This window comes from Aquila chrysaetos, chromosome 3, assembly GCF_900496995.4.
Source record: "Aquila chrysaetos chrysaetos chromosome 3, bAquChr1.4, whole genome shotgun sequence".
Taxonomy (NCBI): domain Eukaryota; kingdom Metazoa; phylum Chordata; class Aves; order Accipitriformes; family Accipitridae; genus Aquila; species Aquila chrysaetos.
In genome coordinates, this window is record NC_044006.1 from 41,761,884 (window position 1) to 41,789,820 (window position 27,937).

At 38.3% G+C, this 27,937-nt stretch overlaps 1 protein-coding gene across 3 annotated transcripts in view; it reads left to right on the forward strand.

Moving 5' to 3' along the window:
- The first annotated feature begins 574 nt into the window (after window positions 1–574).
- Window positions 575–27,937, forward strand: part of SKAP2 (src kinase associated phosphoprotein 2) — a 122,883-nt gene continuing 95,520 nt past the window's right edge. For 2 of the 3 annotated variants that reach the window (XM_030008434.1, XM_030008436.1), the window contains exons 1-4: window positions 575–807; window positions 11,807–11,912; window positions 14,310–14,335; window positions 24,329–24,433. In XM_030008434.1, the coding sequence (XP_029864294.1) occupies window positions 759–807; window positions 11,807–11,912; window positions 14,310–14,335; window positions 24,329–24,433 (286 nt within the window). In that variant the 5' untranslated portion in view covers window positions 575–758. The remainder of the gene's footprint in view (window positions 808–11,806; window positions 11,913–14,309; window positions 14,336–24,328; window positions 24,434–27,937) is intronic. The other variant, XM_030008437.1, reaches the window with a different exon arrangement.

Here is a 27,937-nt window from a genome sequence, read left to right on the forward strand (position 1 = left end):
AGCAGGGCCTTGCTGAATGCCAGCGCCGACATTCTCTCCCTTATTCCCTCAGGAGCGCCATCCCGCCTGCCAGCAGGCGAGCTAGGGTCAGCACCGTGCTCCGCACGAAGGCTGGAAAGATATTTGGAAGAAATTGGGTCCAAAATTTATCGCTCTTCACGTCCAGCTACCCCTTCACCACCCTCCACGTCCCTGTGAGGACGGCGGAGCCGCCAGCCCCCGGGTTGGGAAGGGCCTGGCGCTTGGGCGGGACAATCAATGGACCAATCAGAGAGCAACTTCCGGGCATTCTCATCCAATAGTCAACTTCTCGTGGGCTTCGGGGCGGAGGCGAGCAGATGACTAATACTGAGCGCCATGTTCGATTCGGGCAAGAGGGACGGACCTGCACGGTGCCCTCACGCAAAATGGCTGCTGGCAGCCGTCACGTGGGAGGCAGTCCCTGGCGGCGGCGGCCGTGCCGGCGCCGGCGGGGGCGGTGCCGGCGCCGGCGGGGGAACACCCAGCAGCGAGTATAAACACCGGGAGGGGGATGAAGCGCATGCGCGGCTCTGGGGAGTGGGCGGAGCGCGGAGGGACGGCGTGAAGCGTCACGCGGCCCCGCCCCGTGTCGGGAAGCTCCGCCCCCGTGGCTCGCGGCCGTGCGGTTGCGGCCGGGGGGCGGGGCCTTCGCTTCCTCCCTGGCGGGGCCGGGGCGAGCCGCAGAGCCCCGCCCGCGGGGTGTCCCGGCCGCCCGGCTGCCCCCCGCCGCCCTCAGCATGCACGGCGCGCCCGCCATCCCCGAGGAGGTCTGCAGCCTCCTGGCAGGTAAGGCCCGCCGCCGGCAGGGACGGAAGGCGGGAGGGAGGGCTTCCCGGGGGGCGGGCGGTGAGCAGGGCGGGGGTGAGGCCGAGGGGGGCGGGCCGGTGGGGCGTGTGAGGGGCCGGGGTAGCCGGCGCGGCCGGGGCTTGAGGGGGGGGGGGGGGGGGGGGCAGCCTCTCGAGCCGCAGCCCCGGCGGAGCGTTCCTCAGCGGGCGCCGGACGCTCCCTCCCGCTTCACGGGTTCGGGGGTTCCCTCCCCGGGGCAGTCCCTCTTCCCTGGTTACTTCCTCCCCCTGTGCCCCAGCGGCGGCGGCGGCAGCCCTCCGGCGCGTTGCTGCCGTTCCCTTCCCCGCGGCTGCTCGGCGCGCCCGGAATGGGGAAGGAGAGAGGTCTGGCTCCCGCTCCCGGCCCGGCCGTCGGGCTGTCGTGCTGCGGCGGAGGGCTCGCAGCCCGCCCGTCCGCTTCTGGGAAGGGGCGAGGTGTGCGGGGCCGCCGCAGAGCTGCGCGGGGGGTGTGGAAGTCCTCTGCTGACAGGCGTGTGTGGAAGGAAGCGGACGTCAGTCACGCCCCGTGTCCCTCTTGCTGACCGCTGCGTTAACCGCTGGTGGAAGTTTCTCCCTTTCAAGGTGTGTCAGTGGCCCGGCAGGTACCGTCGGGAGTTAAACCGCGCTGTTCTGGTGCCAGCAGGGCCTTTCCCCCCAGCGAACTGAGAAAATTAAGAAGCTTCCCTGCTAAACAGCTGAGGCTAGTGTCATCGAAGTGAATTAAGGTGTCACTGAATCCCTGGCATGTTGTCATATCGGTCAAATACGTCTGACTATGACTGTCCACGCTCTCACAGATACGTCGGAGCATGGGAGTGGGATGATTTCTCGCCAGGAAAAGTTATCAGCAATAGTGTTAGTAGAGACTTAAAACTACCAGTGACCTTTTTTGTGTTCAAGGCTTATATTTCATGTTTTTAAACTTATTTTTTTGCTGTCCATTAAAACAAATTGTATATTCACAGTTTGGGATTTTTTTTATCTTTATGAAGAATTCATAAAAGGCTTTGCCGTCCTGAAACAATTTCAGTTTCAGTGGGAGTATCTTTCTTCTGAGAACTTCTCTTTCTGCCATGGGAACTTGTGTAGCTCTGGCCAAGCCGTTCAAATTACCCATGCTTTTCAAAATCTTCCCTCTGAAATTAAGTACTCAATTACATGGCTGGGCACCTGCTAGAATCTAGTGTAGGTCATCACCTTTCAAGACTGTTCTTTTTTTTAAACATTTTGATTGTAAGAGTTAAGGCTTGAAACATATTGCCCTTACCAGTCAGTCTTCTCATCTTTAAAGCGTTTCTGCCAACTGTCTTACGTGTTTTCCTAACTACTGTTTGTAACTCCCATTATTTGTAGATCATACCATCTGTAGTAAAATCTGCGTGAAAGGCCACCAGAAAAAAGGAAAGCTTCTTATGCTTTCTTCTAATGGCATAGATAATTAATCATGTAAAAAAAAAAAAATTAGCCTCAGAGAGCCTTTCCAAACCATGGTATTTTCTGTGGTATTACTGTGTTCTGGAGCTTGTGATCACATGAACTCTGTGTGTGTGTTTGTTTCAGAGCTATTTTGACTGGGTGAAGCTGATCTTGAAACTTTTCAATATTTTAAGTGCTTTTACGATTTTTTTGAGGGGGAGGGTGTGATGCAGATGGGATCATTCCAGTCTGTGATTTGTTTCTTTTGTCATGGTGCCTCATTTGCACAACTTGTCCTTCTTCCCATCTTTATCCAGTCTGCTGTGGAAAAAGTGATATAAAAGTTTGTATTTTGAAGTGAAACTGAGAACACCTATATTCCCTCAAGGGGGATGTGTATATGTTCTTTCAGAGTCACTATGATCAACGGCCTAAGTTATGTACAGGTATCTAGTGTTTGTACAGTGTGTACAGCTTCAGCTTTTCTGGAAGAAAACGAGATGATTTCTTTAGTGATGTCTGTAGAACTGAAGTTAAGAAGAGAATGGAATGATTTACCAATGATCTTTAAATCCTTGTTTTATTATTATGGTAGCACAAATGCTACATAATACCTCTCTACAACTGTAATGGTAATATTTTCAACTTAATTTGCATTCACACACAATTTTGTTTTGGGACTCAGTGCAAAATGAGCTTAACACTTGCTAATTTTGTGACAGCGTAATTACAGAGTAAGCAGAAATCCAGCAGGGTGGAGATGGGGTAGTAAGGAACAACCAATAGTTTGTAACTTTTAATTCTTACTTGCAGAATTATCAAAGGGAAACAAATATAAGGATAATTATGGGTATACAATGTAAAAATTCAGTAATGTGCTCCCTTTTTTGAAAAATATGGCATTACTTTTTACAGTTTGTGTAACATAACCTCTTCTTTTTTTTTTTTGTTTTTAGGTTACCAGTTAAGTGCATGAAAGTTAGAAACTAGAGTAATTCAGACTGCATGAGCAGTTCTTTCACTGATGTGCTTAGGTTCTGGTAATCTTTAATTATGTAGTCTCCTGCTTCTTTTTGCTCAAACTATTAATGTAGTGAAGATGTATGGTAATGGAGGAAGGAAGGGAGCTCTAATATATTTACTTTTCATTAAGCAACTCTTAGACAGTACCAAGACTGCAGTGAGTACATAGTTATTAATTTCTGCATGCTCTTCTTCAAGGGTGCTTCTTAATGTATTATTTTAATGGCTCACAAGTATTGATTCAGCACCTCTTTGAGATGAGGGAATATTGTTTTCCCGTTGGTAAAATTAGTGTAATAAACAAGATGTGATCTGGGGTTGCAAAAAATAATCGATGGTGGAACAGAATTAGAATTCAAATTCTGCCTCCACGCTGTGCTGGTTTCTCCAGAAAATAATGTGAGTTGGATGTCTATATTCAGTGGCCATTACGAGTGCCGGCTGCTTCTTCCTGTCAGGTTCTGTTGAGAACATGCAGTTAAGGTCTAGTGACAAGCACAAAGCACCTTTTTTTTTTAGCCCAGTATTCACATAGCAGTGAGGCAGTGACAGATACAGAAATCTCGTAACTATTTTGCTCTTCCTCCTCTCCTCGGTCTTTTTGCCTACTATTTCCAACTTCTGCAACAAGTGGAGGAGTGATCATATGGATTTCCTTATCCCTGCTTAGCCTTGATTGATTGTTGGAGTACCGTCCACCCACTATGCTGAACAAGTAGGGGTCCTCCTGGAAAACATACTAAGTGCTCCTGTAGTTAAACATGGTGATAATAGGAATAAACACACCAGGGGATGAATTAAAGTTGCACAGGAAACTTTCTGACTTGTGAGTGCTTTACTTTGAACCTAAACAATATTATATCTTTAATGCAAAAACAAATTCTGTCACACATGCTGGCAGGGTCATTACAGTTGCATGTCAGTGGCGCTGAAATGTTCCAGGCAGAAGCACAGCTTGAGCTCAGGGCTAACTGCATTAGTTGGGAACAGGAGGAAGCTGTTTCTGTAAAGTTGAAGGGGAAAGGTCAGTGTGGCAATAGGCTTATTGCAGAGGATTGTTGGGATTTCACAATCCCATCCTCTGTTCTCTGCCTTGTTCAAGTGGTGGGAGGGAAACACTGGAGACAGAAACAGGGTCCTCTGGTTATGAATTGAACTCCTGGTGGGAGGAGAAAGTAATTCTATTGCTTTCTTATCTTTCTTTTTACACCGGGGAGGTGTGTGGTGGTGTATGTAACTTCTTCATTCCCTACTTGTGTCTCTGCACCTTCTAGATGATGCTTGAGATTTTGCAATTTAGTGAAGGAAGCCCAGCCCTAGTGTGCCTTTTCTTCCTTTGAAAAGGTATCTTCTGTCATGTTTATATGTTCAGGATCTTTTTGTGGGTGTTTGGCAAAGTGGGATGTTACTTGTGTTTGTTTTTTTTTCTTGGTGTCAAACTATTATTGGTTATGTAGATTGTTGGAGGCCTGCTCATTTTTGTTTTTCCTTACTCTTTGATGCAGGGTCTAAGTTTTGGCTTGTCCATAGCTGAGAAGGATTTTGGAGGCTGCTTCTTCCCCAAAGGCATATTAATTCTCCTGTAACGTAAATCTGACTGGTTGCTTCAGTCATCTTGATTGGAAAAAAGAAAGAGAAATTTCTTGATTTTTTTTCAGTAATGGAGATTTAATTGGAGTTAAGAATTTTTTTTTCCAAAAGTGTTTGATGTGTCATGATCATTAGATATATGTATCATTTATATCTTTTCCCTCTTCATGACACCTGTGACTATAGTAAGGGTCCTATTGCTTTTTTTTATTCAGTTTTCCTTTCACACTTTGCAGTATGTCCAGTTTGAATCTTCTGTGTTCATATTTTAAAAGTTACGAAGATATTTGCTATGAAAATGGAATAAAACTCTTTCTCTAGTTCATATGGAACCTTATATCCAGTCCCAATATCCATTTTCCTTGTTCTACTAAACAAAAACTCCAACCTAAACAGAAGCCAATGTTCTTGCTCTAGAGGCTGTTTTCACCCAGATATTATTCAGTTTGTTTAAATGCTTAGTCATATTGTCCAAATGGCCTTTTTTCAATGTGATTCCTCTAATTTTTTCATCAAATTAATATTGTTTACCCATTTGTTTAGTTGCATCCTGGAAATAGCATGCAGAAGAGGGCAAGGCAAGAAAACTACAAGATGGTGGATCCAGTGCATGAGTTTAATTTTGCTTACCTTTAATTTTTTGGGCATTATATTTACCCTTGATGCCCAGAAAATGAACTGTCCTTTTTTGACCTCCTTGTCAGCTGTTGCTGGACTTGCGTCTTACATTCCCATCATAGGAAAAGCCACCTAGGTACAGCATAGCTCTTCTTCACTGGCTGGTTCAATTTTAAAAGGATATTGTTGTTTAAAACTTTACTCTTTGATTTAAAGTATCATATTCATGTTTCCAAGGCTTTAACGAATGCTGGGTCTTGCTGAAGAATCCATCTTTACAAGATAAACCAGGGTGATTATTGTAGACATCTTCTAAGTAGACATGTATTTACAGCTTTGGTAATATATATGTATTTCAATAGTAATGGAATAAGAATAGAAACAGTGAGGTGAAAAAATGCACAGAGGCATTCCTGGTAAGAAATAACCTCCAGTGATTTGAAACATAGTTCAATTGTCTCTGCCATAAATTTGAGAGTAAGTGTCATATATGGGTGATAAAAATGGCATAGGCTATTTTTTATATACTCATTATTCACTTAGTTTGTCTTTTTCAATTAACGTGGAGTCTATCTTTCTCATCTGACTGGGTTTACGTTTCTTTCATAATCATACGTCAACAAACCACAATAGATGCAGCATAATGTGGCATACAGTGTAAATCTTTAGGTTAATCCTTAACATTTTTTATTATAGTTCATTTGGAATCACTTTGTAACTTGATCATGATTTGTACTGGTGTGGTTTTTTCATGATATGCTTAATATGTTACAGCTTCATCTTTTCTCACCTCTTTAATGTAGAGAGAGGATGCTCAACTACTCAGCCAATGAGATTAGAGATATATAGTCCTTGATTTTGATTTTTCTTCTTTAATTTCTTAAAATAGATGTCTTATCTGTTTACTTGATTTGAGGGGTCTTAGCAGTTTGGGTGTACTTCTGCTTTATAAATCACTAACGAAACTGTTGAGCATCAATGTTTTTCACGATACTCACTTTGTATGTGGCAACACGGCAAGAGAGCCTTGCTTTTGGGGATTTAAGCAGCTACAAACTACAGCAGTTTCTAAAGGCAGTCCTTTCCAGGACTTTGTGCTAAAAGGAATGCTCATCTACTTGTTAGGCTGGATCAATGTGATATTTTTAGATATCTTAGAGTGTCAATGACTTTTATTTTACATCATGTGTTCTGTTTATATATATATTTTTAAAAGATAATTTAGCAAACTCTGGAGAGAGACTTTTAAATATAGTTGGGAAAGAAGGGGGAGAGCAGAAGCAAAATCCTCGAATATTTCTTGATTCAAGAGGACAGGCAGTCACAGGTACTGCTTGATAATTTGTCTTCAGACCCGTTCCTTATTAATGAATTGCATGAAAACTTTGAAATCAAATTAATTAATTGCTTTCTAACGCCAGCCCGTGTAAAGCTGAAAGATACACGGCAGTCTGTTTAATGTTGGTCACATTTGGACAGTGTGTGTGCGCCAATGAGCCTAGCTTGCAGCTACCTTCCAAATTTCTCTGGCCTGCCTTCCCAAATTCTCTGGCTTGCAGCCGGCTTCTGGCTTTCTCAGTCGTTGAGGCAGAGGAGAGAGATGGGAGAAGGCTGGTGGCTGGAGGAAATGTTCTGTTGACTTGCCATTCCCTTCTTGTGTGACTGGCAGTGCATCCGCCAGGTGACCCCATGCAAGTGTCCCTTGTCAGATGACAGATGTGTGTCCAGCCCCAAAACAGGAGCCTGCATTCTCCTCGGGTCACAGACAGGGAGGGAGCTGTGTGTGTGCCCTGCTATGTGAGTGGAAACACACCTATCTCACTGCCAGTTTATAATTGTTCTCTGTCATTTGCATGGCATGAAGAAGTGACTAACTTTTTGATAGCGTGATGGACAATGTTTTGGTTATCTACAGAAGGAGGGGAGAAAGGAAGACCCAGGGCACAGTCTTTGAGTGCCTCTATGAGAGTCCGTTTGGCCCACCCTGACCCAAAAATGAGGTACTTCTGCCCAAAGTATGTTTGTTTATTAAGTGCGACTTATGATCACAATATTAAACCCTGTAAACAACAAAAGTGCTGTGATTTGTTATGATTAGCACTCTTTAACGCAGCACTTGCTTTGGTCTAAAAATTTACAACATTCTTGAAAAAGCCTATCTGTGTAGTTTCAGCCTTCATTAAAGAAAATAGCCCCAAAGACTTAAAACAATTAAAGACTTGCAGTGTTATCTGTTTATAATCATGGGAGTAAGGAGAACCACAAAATGTTGTAACAATGAAAAGCAAAATAAATCATAACTTTCTTCCTTATAAAAGGAATGTAGATGAAAATGAAATTAAAATGACCTTTCAGCTTTTGACTGTTGTATGAAATGGCAATTAAGCTTTGAACTGTATGAGCTGGTTGAAGTGGACAGAGCAAGACTGTAGCATGAATTCCCTTTTCTGTCAGTTTGTAACCTGTATTTACAGAGCAATTTGTGAGTGGATCGTATCAATTGGATCTTTCAGTTCAGCAGCTATTTTTCATTTCTGGAGGCAAATAATTTCTCTGGGGTATGGTTCAGACAAAGTTAAAATCATGAGCTTTAAGAAACAAAGCAACAAATATGGGTATTCAAGCTATCAGGCAGTCTAACACACAAGCTTAAAAGAAGTTAAGAAGTGTTGAATAGGTTTCCAAAGTTTATTTCTCTTTGAAATTTTAGTGTTTTCAATGGAAATAGCTGAGTCTGTGCAATGTGTGATACTAAATAACTGCTTAGTTTGTTAGAAACAAGCAATTTATCGAAAGAGATAATTTGTTTTGTTTGTTGTGTGGTAACTGATTAGTAAAAGTGCTTTTAAGTCAGAAATCCGTTCAAAGAGGTTTTCTTTTTGGAATTTATCTTTTATTGCTTTTTAAATTCCTCAGTGGACCAACTGCTACTGAAGCATGAAAGAAATGTGTACACTCAAGTGCTTCTGACTAGTAGTTTACACTTTCCTTTTCTGTGTAGCATTAAACTAGCAGAGGAGAGAGCAAGTTTTGGATCATCCTGGAGAAGGAAGAGCAAGTAAGTGACTAGAATAGCAGTGAGAAATGGGTAAGTTTTGCTGCTTCTGTCTGAAGCTCACTCACTGTATGAGACTTGCATCTGTCATACTGAAGCCCAGAGTTCTGTTCTCGTTCCAAGGTAAATCACTGTGTGGAATGTCATAGAAATTGTGTGAACGTTCCCTTATGTTAAGCCAGTGATGAAGCTTTCTCTAACAGGGACTGTTCCTTCCATACTCTTCCACAGTGTGGAAGTACAGGTAGTGAAGAGGTGATCATAACTTAGATAACTTTTTTGTTCTTGTCCAGAGGAGCTTAGGATAAGTTGCTTGTCTCACGTGCATCTGGCACATCCTGGATAGATTTACACCACCAGATCAGAAGACGGCTTGAGCAAGATATGTAACATTCTGTGTAATTGTGAGTAGATAAGAAAATCTACAATACAGTAACGTGTAGTTTTAAGGTAAACCGCTTCTGTAGCGTCCTGTTGAAGATCATGTGTCCATCAGGTCTGTCTTCATATTTTGGGGTTGTGATGAATCAAGCTGTATGTTTTCTGGACACATGGAATTAATAGTATTCCGTGATGAGTACAGAGCATTCTGTTTGTGGAGACCTAAGCTCAGACAACTTGTTTCACAATCTCATGGGAGAGGGAAGCCATCCCAGGGATCTCTTCTCTGTAACTGCTGCCGCCGTTTAGAAACGACAAACTTGTCAAAATCATGTGCGTGCTTGCTCTCTTTCTGTGTCTCTCCTTTGCCCCTCTCCTCCAACGCATTGTCTACTTATACTGAGAATAAATGGAACATTTACTTCTGCCCCGTCCCTCCATGGCTGAAAATTCTGCATTATTTCTGCTTTTGAAGTCCAAGCTTTTCCAGAAAAGAACAGATTCTGTCATCAATGTAGTTAGTCCTCAAATTTTTGTATCTACAGTGTATTTTAAGCCAGAAGTGGTAATTCTTGCTTATGGTAATCAACTCGGTTTCTCTTCCCCACATACTCCTTAATTGTGTTATCTCAACATTTGTATTTGAAAAAAGCTTTGACAGTCAGTCAAAACCTGAGACAGCAGAGTTCTCAGCTGGGTTTTGAGCTTTTCCAAGAAGTAAAGAAGCCCGCTCAGTTTAAATGAAGACTTTTGAAGCAAGTTCTGTGATTAATTGGTGTCCAAAGATTACTGTGCAAACATTGCTCCCTACTTATAAATGTGAATAATTCCCTAAGCTTTTGCATATTGCTGCCTAGGTAGAACTTTGAAGCTGCTATCTAATTTTTGAAATAAATATGTAAAAGTATGAAGGAACAAATATTTAATTGGCCTGTCCCTCCCAGAGTGAAAGGTTGATCTGTACTGGAAAATCCTGTTGGGTTTCACTGAGAGGAAAAACCATTGATGGTTTTGTTTTTTGCCCTCAGTAGTAAAAGTATCACTTTTTTTGGCCTAAGTTTTGTGGTTGGTCAATGTCTTTGGATTGCGTGGGTCCTTATTTGCCTGATCGATCGGCAATTCCAATAATTGGAATTTATGAAGATTTACAAATTTTCTGTGCATTAGGACAAAATGTTTCTAGGGATGTTTGGTGTACAGCTAGTGGCTGTTAGGGGTGTGTCTGGAGGATTCATTAATACACATGTTAAGTGCCTTTCCTTCTGTCCTTTTAAAGAAGGAATGCCATGGAACTGAGTATGGGTCTCCCTCCTTCAGGACTTCTTTGGAAAATGTAATGGGGAAGGTTCTCTGTCTTATGGGGAGGGGGAACAATATTATTCTTCAGAACTCTAAAATACTTCAAAAAAACCAAAAGAAGATTGTTGCCACACTTTGTGAAGGCAGCAATCTAAATAATAATCTGGTAAATTATTTTTAAAGAACAACATCTTTGTAATAGCTATACTAGTGTTCTCAAAGAGTAACTTCTGACTTAATTTGTTTTCTTGCAGCCTGTAATATAAATTGGGATGTGTTTCTGTTTAACTTCTGTTTTATAAAGAAAAAAGCAGGCAATTAAGGTTTTTAAGTTAGGAAATCTGCAGTAAATATTCATTTAATATTGTTTGCATGCAAAAGTTTACATTTTAAAACATTTGAGTACTTCATTGGCTGTTTTGTATTTCTTTATGAAAATGGAGCGTCTCATCTGATTTGAAAAGTTACAGGACTAAAATAATACTATCCATATCTATTTGCATCTACACAGATTGAGCCAAAGTGTGTGTGTGTGTATGTATATATATATATATATGTGTGTGTGTGTGTATGGAGGAGTGGGCAGGCACCATGTGGGGGTGTTTGTTACTTAGGTATGCTTTCCCTTATTCAATGAACAGTTATTATCCACACAGCTGAGAAATTTAAGATGCAGGATTTTTTGGTCATATTTCTACTTCTCAGTTTTCAGGATAATCATCTGTTGACTGGTAACTATAAGAAACTTTTACAGTTAAGTTTTCACAATTGTTTTTGTTAATCAAGAAAACATACTACTGGAGGAGTTGTACTCCCCCAAATTCTCAGTTGCTGCATTGTTTTTATCCTATGGAATGGATATTTACTGTATTACAGAGAACCATGGTAACTTTTGTGGAATGCTTTGATTCTACATGACTATATAAATGTATCTTCTGTATAAGAATTAAAAATTGCAGTGCAGGTTAGAGCCTTAGTTTGTGATTCTACAAGTGCAGGTATGCCTAACTTCAAGTACACGCTTGAACTTGACTCCTTCGATATGGTTATTGTGCCTACCTAATTGTTTGCAGGATCAAGGCTTTGGATATGAACTTTTAGTCAAGTAGGGAGTTCTGAGACAATTGTGAGAACATTTGAAAATAATGTAACCAGTAAGTGGCCTGTATTAGTAGCTGGGTAGATGTTACTGCTGAAATAATGAATTACTCAACCATTTTTGTAACTTGAACTTCTGAAATAACATGGCAGTAATAGGTGCATAAAAGCTATTTCCATGTTTTAGCTTTATCCCTTACTTTAGGTGATGGAAATTAATTGTTATAGTACTGCAATTTATTAGGACTTATGTGGCATAATTAAGTGAGCAAGAATCAAATGTCACCATAGGATTTGCTGTGCTAAGCATAAGTAGATCAGAGAACAAATGTATCCCATTTAGAATCTGAAATGTCCGTTAACTACTCTGTGTGTAGACTTGAAAATAATTTTCTCAGTTTTTTCACAGTCATATCAGGACAAGCTCATTACAGCAGTATTTATCTTTTTTTGAGGTGTATTTTTTTTCTTCTTTATTTAGACGTTGACACGTTTATTTCCCAAACGCTAAAGGGAGAAAATCTATCCAGGAAAGCAAAAGAAAAAAGGGAAGTTCTTCTTAAGAAGATAAAAGATGTTAAGGCAAGGTAAGTGAGCTTCGTGGCTTTAATATATTATGAAGTGACTTACTGATAACTTAAGTTTTTACAATCTTTTAATAACCATTAACAATGTTAACAATTAAAAATCTGTCTAGGTCCTGATTTTGTCAAATATCTGCATGGGTTCAAGTCTTTATATCTCTTGAAGCTGTTACAATTTAGTAAAAAATGGGAACATAAGTATTTGTCCTGTTTGAATTGCTGTAATATTCTGAACCCTGATTGCAAGCTGGGTGGGTAGAGCTTGCCTTCACCTCTGCTTTGGTAAGATTCATTAAAATACGAGAAATATAATGCATTGAGAATATGAATGAGCTTCCTGTCACCATACTCAGCTGGTGTAAAACAGCATAATTCAATGTTGAGTTTGCTTTGCTGTTTATTCTGTTGTTTAACTCCGTAATAGAAGATTGAAACATAACTGGAAACTATTTATAGATCATAAGTTTGTTTCAGCAGTGTTAAAATAGTGAAGTACTATGACAGACCAAGTAGAGGGCTGTGGTTTGTTCTTTGTTTTGTTTTTTTTAAATATTGGGTATGATTTGAGACTCTGTTCTATTGTGTTTTAATTTCACTCAAACAATTCAGCTAAAGAGATTTGGCTGTAGTTTTATTTGCACTACAAAATTTTCTTTGCAAAATCTCTTTTCTTACAACTCTAATCAACTAGGATATAATCTAGTACTTGCTGTTCTTTTCCCATTGTTATTTCCAAAGTGTTTTTCTACTGATCAGTCCTGTGTGATGTCACCTAACCTTTCCTTTGATGACACACTCCTGCCTCTATGGCAACTTGTTTACAGTTTCAAAGACAGCACAATCATCTGGTGAGAGCATCATTCTCTATATCACACTTAACTGCAGGAAGACATGAGATGTGTCCCAAAATCTTGTGATTGAAGATTTGTGTGCTTTTGATACAGACTGTAAATGCTTAGAGGAGAATAATAATAATAATTTATATACATATATATATATATATTTTTTTTTTTTTTTTAAGGAACCAGGATTTTCTTTCTGTTTTCTTTGTGCTTTCCCTTTTGGATTATTGAGCTCACTGGGACTATACAGATGACTTGCAGATACAGTCAAATACTGACTTTTTTCTTCAGTATTAGGACTCAACTATGTTTTTTTGGATGATGAAATATCAAAGGAGGGAACCTGCAGTTATAAGCACAGTTGACATTGAATCCTTTGCTATTCACTTACGTGACCCCATGATTTCATGTCTTATTTTAATTTCTAATTCCTTCCTTGTCTCATGTAATATTATTCACTGTTAACAGCGTTTTGCTTTTCATGCAGGCTACAAAATAAATGCATATTGTAGTCATCTTTGATTTTCACATCCCACATATCGGGCTGTGCCTAACTGTTACTGCCACTTGCTATGCAGGATTTCTGAGCTTTGGCCTTTTATTTCTGTTTGCATTTCTCAGTTTCTTATCCCTAGACCCTTCCTTTGTCTCCTGCTCATTACTTGTAAGCATCTCCTTACTGACTAACCTGATACATGCACTACTGCTTATTGTCTGTAAAGATGGTCTTGCCAGCTGCATTTTATTTGCTGGTTATTTCTGGTGAAATCCTCTTCTTTTCACATAAACTCTAGTCCATGCATGCTTCTTGAGATGTCATTTTACATAACTCTGTCCTGATTATTTATCTTCATCAAACTGTATCCTATGATTATTTTTGTTTTTGAAATACCAAGATTTATCTCTGAAGAAACAGTATTTTTTTCCTCTGGGATGACAGAATTCTTTTTTTTTTAGGCATTAAATAAGTTGAGATCTCTTATTTGACAATCATTTTTTTTTTAATTTAGGCATTCATGAACTTCTAAATTTCTAGTTAATAATTAATACTTTTTCATTTGGATTTCATAAATTAGTGCAACTAAAACCACTATTTGTGGATTTTTTCCAGCTGACCTACTGTGTTATTTTTAAAGTATGCTTAGTGGCTATTACGTGTGCACAAAACTGCTTGAAATATATCATCATCTGAAATTTTATATAACGTTTAGAACTTACTGAAATATATTAACATTTATTACTAAAATTAAAGATGCTTTTGTATGTTTAAGATACCTGAGTAGATGTATATTCCTAGAAAAGGCTGCTCTATCTGAGTTTGGTTTTGTTCAAGTCTTCCTTGAAGTGACTGGGCATTCTCTCAACTGCAAAGGCAAAAGAAAAACTGACTGAATATTGTAGCCAAAAATAAAGACTTTAAAATTAAGGAAAACTTGCAGCGCTAAGTTTCAACTACAAAGCTTGTTGAAAACTAGTAATTGTTCTATGCTATGTTCTAGTTCTGTGGATTTGCAAGCATGCATTGATTGCTTTATGTTGTTTCTTCTTCTTTTTGCAGTTATCCTCAAGAATTCCAGGATAAAGGTAAATCTCGTGCTGCCTGTTTTCTTTCTCCGCCCCCCCTCCGGTGTATTTTTGCCCACCGACAGACTCTCGGTGGCATAAGCAGAAGATGCTGGTTGTTGCAGTACTGGGCTGTGCCCGGGTTGCCTCTCAAGGCCGAGGGGGCTGGCTCCCCCTGCTGAGGAACGCAGGGAAAAGCTTCCCTGTTGCAAAGTTCTCGCTAAACCATCGCTCAAAGCTAGGTCCCGTTCCCTTCATTAAACACATCTGAGAACGCTTACTGATGAAAAGATTAGTTTAGAAATATAGCTCAGAATTTAATATAAATGGAGCTTGTTGTGTCTGGCTTAATTAGCAATAGCGTAGCATTGCAAAAGACCATGTGATGCAGGCTTTTTGGTTTTTTTTTTTTTTTTTTTTTTTTTCCAGAGGAAGTGTATGCAAAGCAGCCTGCTTAGGAGATAAAATTTTAGTAGGCATAACTTATTTCAGCCTTTTTTCTTAACATTGCAAAAGTCTTCAATTCCATAGTGATGTTTCTTTAACCTTTTAATAGGATCATCTAGTGGCAATATGATATTGGCTTTCGATCCACACTGAATGAATGTTCTCATAGTGCAGCGGGAGCTCAGGCCTTTAGTTGCAGAGGAGATGATTTAGTGTGCGAGTAATGAAAACTGAAGTGTGGGTTATCTATTGTCTTCTAGTGGAGTTAAAACAAAGCTGCAGAGCTCAGTTTAGAGAAGACTGAGGAGTTTGTTGCTACAGTGTTCTGCTCTGTAACTAAACCTGGAAGGGCTCTTATTTCCATGATGCTAATTCTTGAGGTCGTGACCTATAGCCTGTGGACGCTGGTATGAGGGTCACAGTACGAGGTCAAAAAAGCCTATGCAAAGCTTCACTTTTTGCAGTGGTTGAAGAACTGTCTGTTTCTGGACAAGGAGGTTCAAATGTGTAGGCTACAGCGTGCCTCCTGATAAAGTGAAAATACGTAAGTTGTATTAGGCAAGTAATGTTATAACAAGGCACAACAAGTTCATACATTTCTTATCCCTGTTTAAATCAAGTTATATAGCCATAACAGTTCAACTGAAAGAGAAAATACAACTTGAAACTTCCAAAAGATTGCCAAGATTTTGTAAACTTGAACTGTGTGATTATTTAAAAATTGTATGAAAATAATTTGCTATTTTTTTTATATTGCACCTCAGCACCCTTACTGAAGTTAAAATATAGTTTCCCTCCTCTCCTCACTGTCCACCAGAACTAAGGGTAGAAAAGTAAAGTGTTATTTTATTACGAAAATGACTAACATGAAATTAGGCGGGATGGTTGTTTAATTGCAAATGCATCTGACTTTCTGGAGAGCATGTTTTTGCAGATTTAAAAACTTTCTGAGGCTATGACTATCTAATAAACATGAGAGTTGTCTATAGAGAACAAAGTTTGCATTTACTGGTGTGCTTTTTTTGAAGGTCGAGAAAATTGTAGTCTATTTACTTTCTTCATTGGCAATTTGATTCAGAATTTCTTTTCCGATTCAACAAATTATTAATAAAGATGAGATTTATCTCCAGAAAAATGGATGATTTAATTGGTGTAGTCTGTAATTGTTACGGTATAACTTGCTTTGATTTCTGTGAAAATTGTATTCAGTCTTATTCTTTTTATTAGTGTGCATTTTATTCTTAAGAAGGATATATTGCTTTTTTTTTAATTCTCATGATGTGTCTTTTTTGTTCAAATCAGAACTATGTACAGATGGTGAAGCCTGCGAATGCTGACACTTTAGTTTTCTTTCAGTATTTATCAATAAAATGAGAGGGCTCTAAAGTTATACCATTGTTTTCTGCAAGCAAGGATAAATTTCTCCAAATTCATGTGCGTTTACATGCACGAATATAAAAAATTCACGAGAAATGGGAGCCTGCACTTACTTGCAAAATATTTGAGGGAATGCGGTTCAGTGGTATGGGTTGTTGGTGTAATTTCCAGAGATCAAGAAGTGTGCGCTAAACTTTATTTGGTTGTGTCACCCTTCAGGCCTGTACAAATTAGGAGTGAGTTGTGTAGGTGTAGAACAAAGGACCCACATGGAGGTAAGCAGTCAGATTCTTGGCCAGCTACTAGTGTAACAAAGCAGCGGCAGCAGCTGAGTGAGGTCAACTTTTGTGCCCATTCATGCCTCTGTGCACACCTAGACATTCAAAAAATGGAAAATTTGATAAAAGATTAAAAACTGAGGTGGCAGTGATGGTCAGATATTTTCCTGATCCTCCCGCCTCCAGAAAAAGAAGAAATATCCTGAAATATAAGGTGAAAAAGGAGAATATCTTTTAGGAAAAAAGAAGAGGTGGAAGCAGAAATGTGGAAACTGCACTGAAACAAACTAGGAAGAATAAAAATTACTGTGCACATTTAAAATTTGTATTTGCTGTTCCTTGTTTTGTGGTAGCAGTTACTCCATTTTTTAATGCAAATAAAATAATCTTTGTTGTAGCTGAAAGGGAAGGTAAAGAATGATTCATACTATGTGCCATATTATCATGGTATAGTAATTATCATACTACATTAATTATCATACTATATCAGCTGTTTTCAAGAACCTTGTGAGTTGTGACCTGTCATCGTTCCAGAGGCATCCAGAAGAATCTTTTGGAGGTTGAAAGAAGTGGACTAACACTTTCAAAATTCGTACATTTCCTGTATAATGTAATGAAACTTGACTCTGGTCTCTCAAACAGCAGCTCCTTCAGCTTGTGAGTTTTTCCACAGGTATGCTTTGTGGGCATCAGCTTGTCACTCCACTCTCTTTCACCATTGCATGTTCTTGAAGTTCTGCTGCCTTTGCATGTGGTGGCTATTCAGTTTGACCAAGGTATTGTATGTGAGCTCTTGTTGTATGTGCTTTGGCTGCTAGCATACAGAATCTTACCTTCCATAAAGATAAGGCAAGGAGGTTTAAAAGAAGAATAAAAAAAACATGAAGAGCATGCGCACAAGTAGAACCAGGCTCCTTAAAACTAAAATCATCTGTGTGCATATCTCTAACTTTCAGAAAGTGCATACTTTCTTCTTTGCAACTTCTTTGCAAGACTGATGAACTTGAGGACTTTCTTGCATCCTCTTAAAAAGCAGCCTTCTTATATTGTCTGTCAGGTCAGTAAATATGCTGGCAAAAGCATCTTTTGTATCTACACACTGAAAAAATGAAGCTTTTTAGGGGAAGTGGGTATACATGAAAATTAAAGACACTAAATTCATTGTGCATGGAAATATTTAATTCTCTTGTGATGTGTTATCTGATTTTACACTGACTCTTACAGTTAAGTATGATGTTGATTTATGGACAAAGAAAGTGCATGTTGTTCTTATGACCCAAAATGTACAGTTATATTAATATTCAAACCACTAATCTTTCCACAAATTTTGTTTTTATTTATCGAGTTAAGTTATTAAACATTTTTTATTTTATTCTTAAACTAAGGAACTCAGTAGAAATGTCATTTTCTCTTAGACACTGCTGCTTTTTTTTCTTTTCATTTGAAATATTTGACTCTTCATCTAAGCAGTTTAAGCAAAATGAAAAAGCCGTAGTCACACTCAAAGTGACCTGTTCTAGATCTTAGAATTGGGAAGGAACTTGAAAACTAAGATAACTTTCATACAAATTGGATTCATTTTTTATAAGACTAGTATTCCACTAAGGGTTTAAAAGTCTGGACTTTGTCAAAGATTCTGAGTTAATACAGTTTTTGGCATTTCTCTGTTTTGAGATTAATGGAATCAATACCATGGCTGCCAAAATGTTTAGTTAAAAGAACCTTGTTTTCAACTTATGCTAAAAATAGTGCTAAAGTTGGCAGAAGCACTATAAACCCTAGAAACTGTATTTGTGTTTGAAGGTCACTTGCCATCTGTTCTTTGCATTTATTTTAGTAAAATATATATTTTTAAGCACTTTTCACAAAAGATTTTGGCTCAGTGTTGAAAGCGAGACACCAAAAGTACTAGCCAAATCGAGTCATAATATGGGAATTTGCAGAACAAGTTCCCCATAAAGCACTCAGTGCACCTTATATCTGATCTGCAGCACACGACTTTGGCACTATTTGTGCAGAAAACTATGATATGACATTTGCTAACTACCACTTTTCAGTCTGATAAAAACTGATGAAGGTCCACTTTCATTTTCATTTCAGTGTAATATAATAGAAGATAAACGTGTGTCTCTAGAGCATTGGTGTTCTTCTCTATGTAATTACTGGGAGCACCTGTAGGAAACCTTTAAATGACTCAGATGCCTCTGGCTCTTGGCAGAGCAGCGGGTGTCTGGAGCCTGAGACATCTGCATCCTGGAAATAGTCAAGCTGATAGAGTAGCACTATATGCAAAGGCTTTGTATTTTCTAGGTTGTTTTTTTGTTGTTGGTTTTTTTTTTTTTTTTCCTGTTTTGTGTGGAGGTGAGATTTCCTCTATATACTCTGTTTTTCAGGAAGTAGCAGCAGGTAGGAGTCTTTTTGGACTTGAGAAAGGGAGGCAGTAGCTTGTGGTCATCAGAGCAGTAGGTGGATGCGACTTCTGTGATTTAACACACTTGAGCTTTCAGTCAGGAGCATAAATACATCATTAGTATTTAACCATAAATGGGAAAGATATGGCTTAGTTGTTACACAGTCCTTTGAGGATCATCATGATGTATTTCTGGAGACACCATTGGATGCGTTAGAAGTGTGCCAAATATCACTCTATACTGGAAGTCTGGAGGGTTTCATTGTAGGCAAGTCACTGTGTTGTCCTTTTCAGCTACTTATGTTCAGCTACAGCTGTTAACCTCTGAAGTGTCTGTGCCAAGTGCAGTTTCAAGCAGCACAAGATACAGCCACCAGTGCAGCACAAAATGGCCTTATCCTGATGTGCATCATCAGAACAAGAGGAAATTCAGCATGTAAAAGTTGTGTTGCTTTTCTTCCTTGAAGTGTATTTGCTTACAAACCTAACGCTGTTTCAGTATTGTTTTAACAAATAGCTGCTAAAGAATTCCTACTTGACCTTTAAAAACCGAGCTGTTAAAACCCATCATGTTAATATGAGACTCTAGAAGACTCTTCAGGAATGAGTGTGTTGGAGCAGATTCCATGGCAAAGCATACCTTGAGAAAGCAGCTGTCAGAAGAATCCAGTCTTGCAAGATGACTGGTGGATTGGATCAGTAGCATCTTCTTAAAAAATCAGCTGCAGCTATCAAGGGGCTAAAGTGTATCTGTGCCAGCTTGAAAGCAACTTTGTCTAGTTATTTTTGTGGAAAACTGTGTAGTGAGAACCTTACATTGATCTGCTTGATGGCTTCATCCAGTCCTTTGGTGAGTTCTTACCGCAGCAGAGATTGGACAGGAGGAAGTGATTTCAACCTGCTGTGACTTGGGACCTTCCGAAATGGCAAGAAGCAGGGTGTTCTAACCTGCATGTCTTTTTGTGAGTTGTTTTATTTCTCTTATATTGAGCAATTTTAATGCATCACTCTGTCTAGACTTTTTTAGAAATAAATTGAAAGTGTTTAGTGATCTGAGGATGCGAGCTAGCAAGTCTTTCAGAGGCATTGGCTGAAACATCTTGCTCTTTTTTAGATTTAGTGGTGGAAGCAGTATCTTTAATTCTTAGGAGTTCATTACTATAATCACACTATTGCAGAAGAAAATGAATTCTTGGGGGGAAAAAAGTCTGGATTATTTTATTTTTTTTTAAATGGATTCATATAAAGTAATATGGTCCTGTTCATTATATTCAGCTTGTACCAACTAAATCTGTTGGAAATCTTCAGAACAGGGGGCAGGGACTGAAGTGCAGCCCTTGTTACAGTGAGGAGAGTTTGGTTTATGCTCCATTCCTGATGTGGTACACTTAACCCTTTGGTATGCATTATTTCCTAAATCAATAAATAAGCTGTAATGGAAAAGGTAGCATTTAATAAGGAAAGACATTGTATGGGCTTTTTTTACAGATAACATAAAATATTGATTCTGCTATGAAACCTGTAAGAGGTTAGTTTAAATTGCAGAAGCTGGAGAATAGGGTCAGTTCATATACATATTTCTGTTATTGTTATAACTGTTAACTAGCTACTGTTAATTAAACTTTTTTTTTTTCAACTTCCAGATAAATCATGTGGTATTCTGGGGAAACAAGAAACTATATTAATGAGCATCAACTCCTTAATTATCCTTGTGACTACATAACAGGGACACATTCATGTCATTTCTTTGTGCAATAACTTTTGCAAAGAAGTATTTTTAAACTGATCATTAATTTTATGACCACAGAAATGAGATGCAAAATTTATGCTGTTGTCATTGGCACAGGTTCAAGGCACTACTGACATTATGTGTGATTGTAATGGAATGGCTGCCAACTAATGAGTCTATAGACATTTTGTTTGAGCATGCTTTGCTTTTAGATGTCTGATTAGGCAGTAATGCTTTCAATTATGCCTGCAAATTGTATTGGATACATTTACCTGATGCCCATTGTTGCTTTGTAGTTCGGTTTTCTATTACATAAATGCAAGTTGAATGCTTTTCTTTAATTTATTGATGCTTTTCGGGTGTATTTTTAGGTACTTGGCACCTGAAGAGAGTAGTGGCTTGTGCTGCTCAACACTGACTCCTCTGACTGTTCAAGGAGTAACACACGTAGTTTCGAATGCAGTTCTATCTAGGCTTCCTCAGTAGGTGGAATACAAACTGCAGTGCAACACCTTGATGGAGGAGCATGTAAAGTGGAGAAAGGGCAGAGATTATTCTGAGTGGGAATGAAGGAGACCCCACAGAATCAACCGGAAGCCTCTCTATGAACTGTCAGGAGCAATATCCTTATGTATTAATAGCATGTGCTGCTGAGGTGTCTTTCAACCCTGGCAGAATTAGGAGGTAAACCCCCAAGGTTGATACTAGCACGTAGTAATTTTTTTATGTAAGCACATAAAAACACTGTGAAATGTTGCCTGTTAAAGCTCCAGAGCACATTGAGTCAGCTGTCCTATCATGATGCTTGCAGTTCTTCTGTACAAATTAAATGTATTTGTAAATTTATATTATACACTGAAATGCAATCCTTAAATCATCTATTTACTCTAAAATAAAAAAAATGGAAGATTTTTAGTTTAATTTAGTCCTGCAGGGCTACAGGTTGCTTGTACCTCTATTTAGTGTCTGTGACCTATTCTCCACATTTTTCACAAAAAAGTGTGGGTACCTAAATGTAGTATTGTGTGACATAGGATTTATATATTTGTTCTGATTTGTCTTTCTTAGTGAGGTTTTTTTTCATGGAGGTCTTCAAGCCTTTATTTAGGATTTAACATCTAGAGAATGCTTTGAAGACTATAAACTCTCTAAAACCACTGAGCGTGTAATTTCTTTCTTCATAATACCTCAACTTTTTTTTTTTTTGGTTGTTTTGTTTTAAGAGCATTTTGAATTTGGATGTTGTAGACTTAGAACAGATACTTGTTTTATTGTAAATCTACATTCAGCGTGGCAGTGGTTTTTTGTTGTTTCAAATACAGTATATACCTGGGATAGGTACATGGTGTGCCCTAAATATGTATGTATGTATTAAAAAGCCCCTTGTTTCTAGATCATCTGGCTTTTATATGAATGCAAAGCACAAAGGTTTACTGAATTTGAAATCCTAAGCATAATTAGAAAATGGTAGTATTGTGACTTAAGGGAAAAGCATGGTAACAGTGCATCTATGCAAAATTACGTAAGAAATCGCAACTTCTCTGAAAGAGATTATGTATTGTTGAGTGGGCCAAAATTCTCTGAAGATGTTCTTTCTACATATGTACTTGCCTATTTGTCATCCACAAGTGCTACTCATTTAGATAGGTTTACTCTTACTATTCAGCCCATGAATTTTGAGTGCTGTGCTGTGGTGTTTGTGGAAATGTTTTCCTCTAGAAATACAGCCTAGTATTTTAAATTTACGCTGGCACCTTCATGAAGGTTGAATGATAGTACGTTTATGCGTAGCTGATACGAGGACATTTTTGACGGACAACCAGGGCTTATACATACACTTGCTCTCTCTACAGACACACACACGCGCACACGCACATATATGTATGTGTGTACATATATTCTATGCATTCTAGTACTAGTAAAAGTTTGGGATGGGAACTTTGGATACTGTATAGGTTGTGAATATCATGTCTGCTCTTTTTATATGGAGTCAATTGTCTAATAAAGATATATATATAGGCAGACGGGCAACTGGTCTCTGGCATGTAAGTGTGAAAGATGATCATGCTAGTTGTAAATATGGCATAATATTTTCTGTTCATGTGCTATCTGCTCTCTGGTTTTCTGTTTGGAGGAAGAGGTGAATCCTGGAGAGGGATAATTTACTTTTGATTGGTTTGACAGGTGTGATGAAATGCAAATATTTTGATCAGATTAACAGGATGGCTGGAGTGCTACTGCAAGATGGCCATGTCAAAAATAGACTGGAGTCAGATTCAGATTCAAAGCAGTTGTTATATGGCGTGGGAGCTTGAAAGGAAGCTTTCCCAAGAAAAGCATGCTGAATTAATGACGGGAAAACCAGTTTGGTATTCAGCAGTCTCAGGATGTAAAAGAACTCCAGGAAAGCAAAAATCAGCCTTTGTTGTCTTATCCGCATAGAAAACTTGCGGTTCTCTGCTAACAACTATGGTGCTTTTTGGGCATGGACTCTGAATTTTTCATGGTTTTCCATTATTAAATGGAGACCAAAGGGGTAAAACTTTCAGCCATGGCTAGGCAGTCCTACTGATGAATGCAATTCGTATGTCTGTGGAGAAGAACATTTTCACTATGCATGGGGTTTATTTTGGATTCTGAGAAATTAGTTATCTGATACAGTGCTCCAAAAGGGAACACATGAATAGAGAAGCATGTCTGGAGGTCTCTGGAAAGCTTTCTGTATATGAATATAGCAAAAGGTAATACTTGAGCAATTTAGCTTTATATGCTTTTTAAGAAAATTGAGGGTCATTTGATCTATCAGAGCATCAACTTTATGATTTTGGTTTAGTGATTTTTACCATATTTAATGATTAGATTTTCCTCCTTCACCAAGACTTGATTTTTTAATTTTTTTTTTTTAAAGGAACAATGTAGTTTATGTCATTTTTCCACCTCTTCTTTGTCTAGTTGCTGTTAAAAAAAAAAAAACAACAACCTGAGAAATACAGAGTTTTGGGAGGGACAACTTAAATTTAATTAAATGAAAGCCTCGACTAATATTGATTTCACTTTACCTTTCCCAGACCTTCACACTTAATGCACTCTGATCAGTGTAATGCATAGGTTAGCTAATAATGTAGATTTTGTATATATTGTAGTAGGGCTCTCAGCTGTGTAAGAAATTTGTCAATAGAACGCTGCATTAAGCCGCAGGTTCAGACCGGCTGCTGTCAGAAAGCGGATTTTTAGTTTCATGGGAGGAATGCAACACATACAACACTTGCAAAGTAGCGCCTAATTATGGTGAAGAAAAGTGAAAGTGGGCAGAGGGCGACAAACTGCTGCCAACAGTAGTTTGGCAGTTCCTTGGAGGGAAGTTGCCGCAGCTCCTTCCTGGGCTCGGACAGGCAGAACTTCGGAGCTTGGCACTGCCTGTTTCTCCTCCTGCCAGTGTTTTCCCTTGCCCACCTCTTTGCTGTGGTGTGTGTTTCTCCCCCCCCGCCCCGTGTGAGAAGCTGTCAGCTGTGCAGTGCTGGGAGCCGGTTCATTATGTGGCAGCGTTGAGGGAAACCGCGCCAGCAGCGTGTCCGCGGCCGGTGAGAAGGTAGCCCACAGCTGCGCTTGAACGCGCAAGTGGTGCCTGTTACGAGAGTCCATGAGAAATGGGATTTTTTGGTTTGAGGGAGGAATTGGTATCCTTCTTACGAATGAAAATATTTGTCTTTGGATTCTGTTTGTGTTTGTATGATAGGCTCTTTTAACTACCAATGTGTTTTTAACTTTTACAGAATTGGAAGATGAGGAAGAGTCTGAGGGCTCTTTTTCTTCGCCTCCTGATAGTGAATCAATAGCATCTGACAGATATGATAAAGAGGATGAAGCACCCTCTGACGGTATGTGACACTGTTTACCTTAGAATGTACTAGATTTGCCAGTTTGATACAAACTCGTGTAATCGGATCCTTGTGATGCAAATGCTAGTGTTGGAAATCAGATAACCAGATAAGCATCACAGCTGGACAGTTTTCTTACCTTTACAAGAACCTTGAAAGGAACTGAAGAGCTCTCTCTAGTGGTCCTAGAGCATAGTGAAGCTGTCTCAAATTTACATGGTGGTTTGTTTTTTTTTTTTAACCTCATGGTTTTTCCTAACAAAGCATCTTCTGTAGATGCATATGTTTTTAAAGATAGATCAGTGGCTAAAACAGTGTGAATATTTGTAGTAACAAATTGTTTGTTAATTCAACATTATCAGATTCTTGCTTAATTTTATTGTGCTACTTAATGGCTTACTGTATTATTTATCTAATAAATAATGAAACAGTTTATGTGATTGATATTTTCTGCAAACTCCGTGCAGAATAGGTTCATAAAATATTAAATTAATTATTCCTACAATGTTTCCTTCCATTAAAACAGTCTGTTGTAGAATGTTTTCATTATATAAATTTTAAATTTGAGTTTGCATTTAAAAAAAAATAATCTAGGCTCCATAGCTGTTTTCCATGTTGTTTTATTTTATATTCATTAAATTTAATGCTAAATGCGACTGTTCTGAAGACATGAACAATTGAATATTTCAACAGTTAACAAGCTCGCTTTAGCATAGTGTCCATATTTTTGAGATTCGTTTATTGTATACATAATACAAATACCTTCTATGGATAATACATGGCAATAAATTAAGTATATGTACAAATAAATTAACGATGTATATTAATTTGTGGCACTAGAAGTTAGGTAGACTTACTAGTGAATGATGTTTTCTGACATGATATGATGATCAAACTGTGCAGCTCCATCTCGAAATACAATTGCTGAATGAAAATATGCTTCCTTCAACATAGCACTCCACATTTTATGTTATCCAGATTATTCCCTTTGGAAACATAAATTGCTTTTATGAGGTATAAAATTATGTCTATTGCAGAACAGGGATAAGTCAAGTACATGCATAAGTGATAAACCTTCTAACCACTGATTCAGAATAACGCAATTTTTTTTATACCCAGAACTCTGTAAAATGTGTAACAATAATAATCACACTTTTTTTTGTTTGTTTTTTTTTTAATATTGAGCTTGTTGTATTTTGGCAATGTGACCTTCTATTAAAAAATAAAACCAAGCCTTTTTGCTTTCTGGTTGAAGTGTAATTATCAGTCAAATTGAATATGACTTTTAGAAAACCCAAGCTCATTTTCCAAATTACAGATGAATGCAACTTTCCATGTATTTATTTTTGCCAACAAACATAATCTTAACATTATTTCTAATTGTAACTTAATAACATGGTACTGATTGCATAAAGGGTATGTGACAAAATTGTATGACTATTTAATAGGAGATATGATTATAGATTTGTTTCAAAACAGTTAATAAAAAAAAGTGGTAATGTTCGTAAACCTAAGTAACGAATGGCTGAAGAATGCTGATGCACGAGTATATGAAATACTGTATGAGTTTATACAGATGGGTGATTAATTTTTAGCCTGTTTTGGAAGTTATAGTTATGAGAGTAGGTGTAATAGCTGCCCAACAATATCTTGGCTAATTCATTCCAGTTTAGGTAGAAGTGTGGTGGGTGTGATTCCGTTATATTTAAGATGATTTTACCTCACTGGTCTTTCACTGATCTGTAAATACTTTCATTTATTGGAGGAGTGTTTCTGTTTTTCTCTTTGAATGTCCAGTGTGTCATTCTAAGACCATTTTGATTTTAACATATATAGTCTATTGTTCAAGTCTAGCTGCCTAGACTATGCATGTAAAGGTATGTTGGGAGAATCTTAAAGAGGTGAATTGATCCTCAGAGGTGCCATTTGTTTCAGTTCTCATAGGCATGAATGGGTTTGTTGAAGCTTAATACTGTATTTTTGGTTTGTAGCAATCTGTTAATGTTCAATATTTAAATCCTACTCAAGAAGCTGGATCTGTAAGGTAGATGTTTGATCTTATATGGTTACCAGTTTAGTTCAGCAGGACTCTGTGCAGGTGTAAAACCTCATTTGTGTAGGATCAAGGCTCTCAGCAGTAACAGAGGGGCCTAACTGTAGGTAACCAAATTGAGGTGCTCTTTATTTATATTTCAGTACATTCATGTTTTTATGTAAAACCTTTTATATATATTTTCTGCTAAAAAAACCCAAACCAAAACAGGCATTTACCTTTATATACTTGAGTTAGACTGCAAGGTTTGTACGACTTCTGAAAGTGTCACTATTTAACTTTGCACTGTTAATGTCAAAATATAATTTGTGAAGGCACCCGCTTGGTAACAGATAAAGAATTACTGTATTACGTGTACGTTACAGTCATTGTAAAATCCTGGAGTTTTTGTGTGACCTTTGTCTAATGGTGTATTAATTACAAGAGAGATAATCCATTTAACAATAAGTATGGGATAACTAAATTAGCACAGGTCACCTAAAGGCCTTTTGTCAAATCTGATTGTTATGTTGTCCTTTTGACTTTTACCTTATGGTAGGCACTAACAAAGTATCTAAACTTTGATGGATTATAAACTCTAAACATGATATGTATTTTTCATAATGCTAATGTAATTTTCTAGGTACTGAAAAGGTCAAACCCCCACGTCTCTCTGTGCATTCTAAGTCTGTCTTTCCTTTTAATATTTCTTTTTCTCTGTTCCTCTGGTTCAAAAGTTCACTCAGTTCCCAAATGGCCACCTAATTTTCCAGTTATTCCCTCAAGCCATATGTGTTTTGGTTTCTTTATGGTTTATTAGGTACTGTAGGAAAGTAGCATAAGTTATATCATCTAATGAAATTCAAGCACACTTCAGTGATGCTTTGACTTGATTGCTGGCAGCAATTAAATCACAACGAAGGAGAATGATGCATAGGCTTACATGTCCAGACACCCTACAGAAATTGGAAGAAGGATAAAACACAACAAAACCCCCAAATAAAATAACAAACCTGAAAACAAGACAGACAAAACAAAACAGCACTACCAGGCACTCTGTTCTTAACTTGATTTTTTTTTTTTTTTATTTTTATTGGCTAACAGCCTGATTGATAGCAAAATCATAACTTGCTGTATGCTAACAGGCAGAGTTCACTTGTAGGTTATTGTGAGCTGATAAAGGGTTAGATGGAGTTTTGATTTTCGCATTGGTCCTTGGTGCACCAGATTAATGGAATTTCAATGAGAGACTGGAGTAGTCACAGCTTTGTCAGAAAAACAGATGGAGATTCTATAGCCATGTCTGCTCATTAATACCAGTTGCCTGAAAGGTGTACTACTTCTCTATACAAAAGACTCAACATAATTGATTTTTGAGCAGGGTATTTTTTCACTTATTGATGACTAGGTTTCTTGCAACTTAAATGACAGGTTTTTGTATAGTACATTGTATAACAATGTTATGTCGTGTA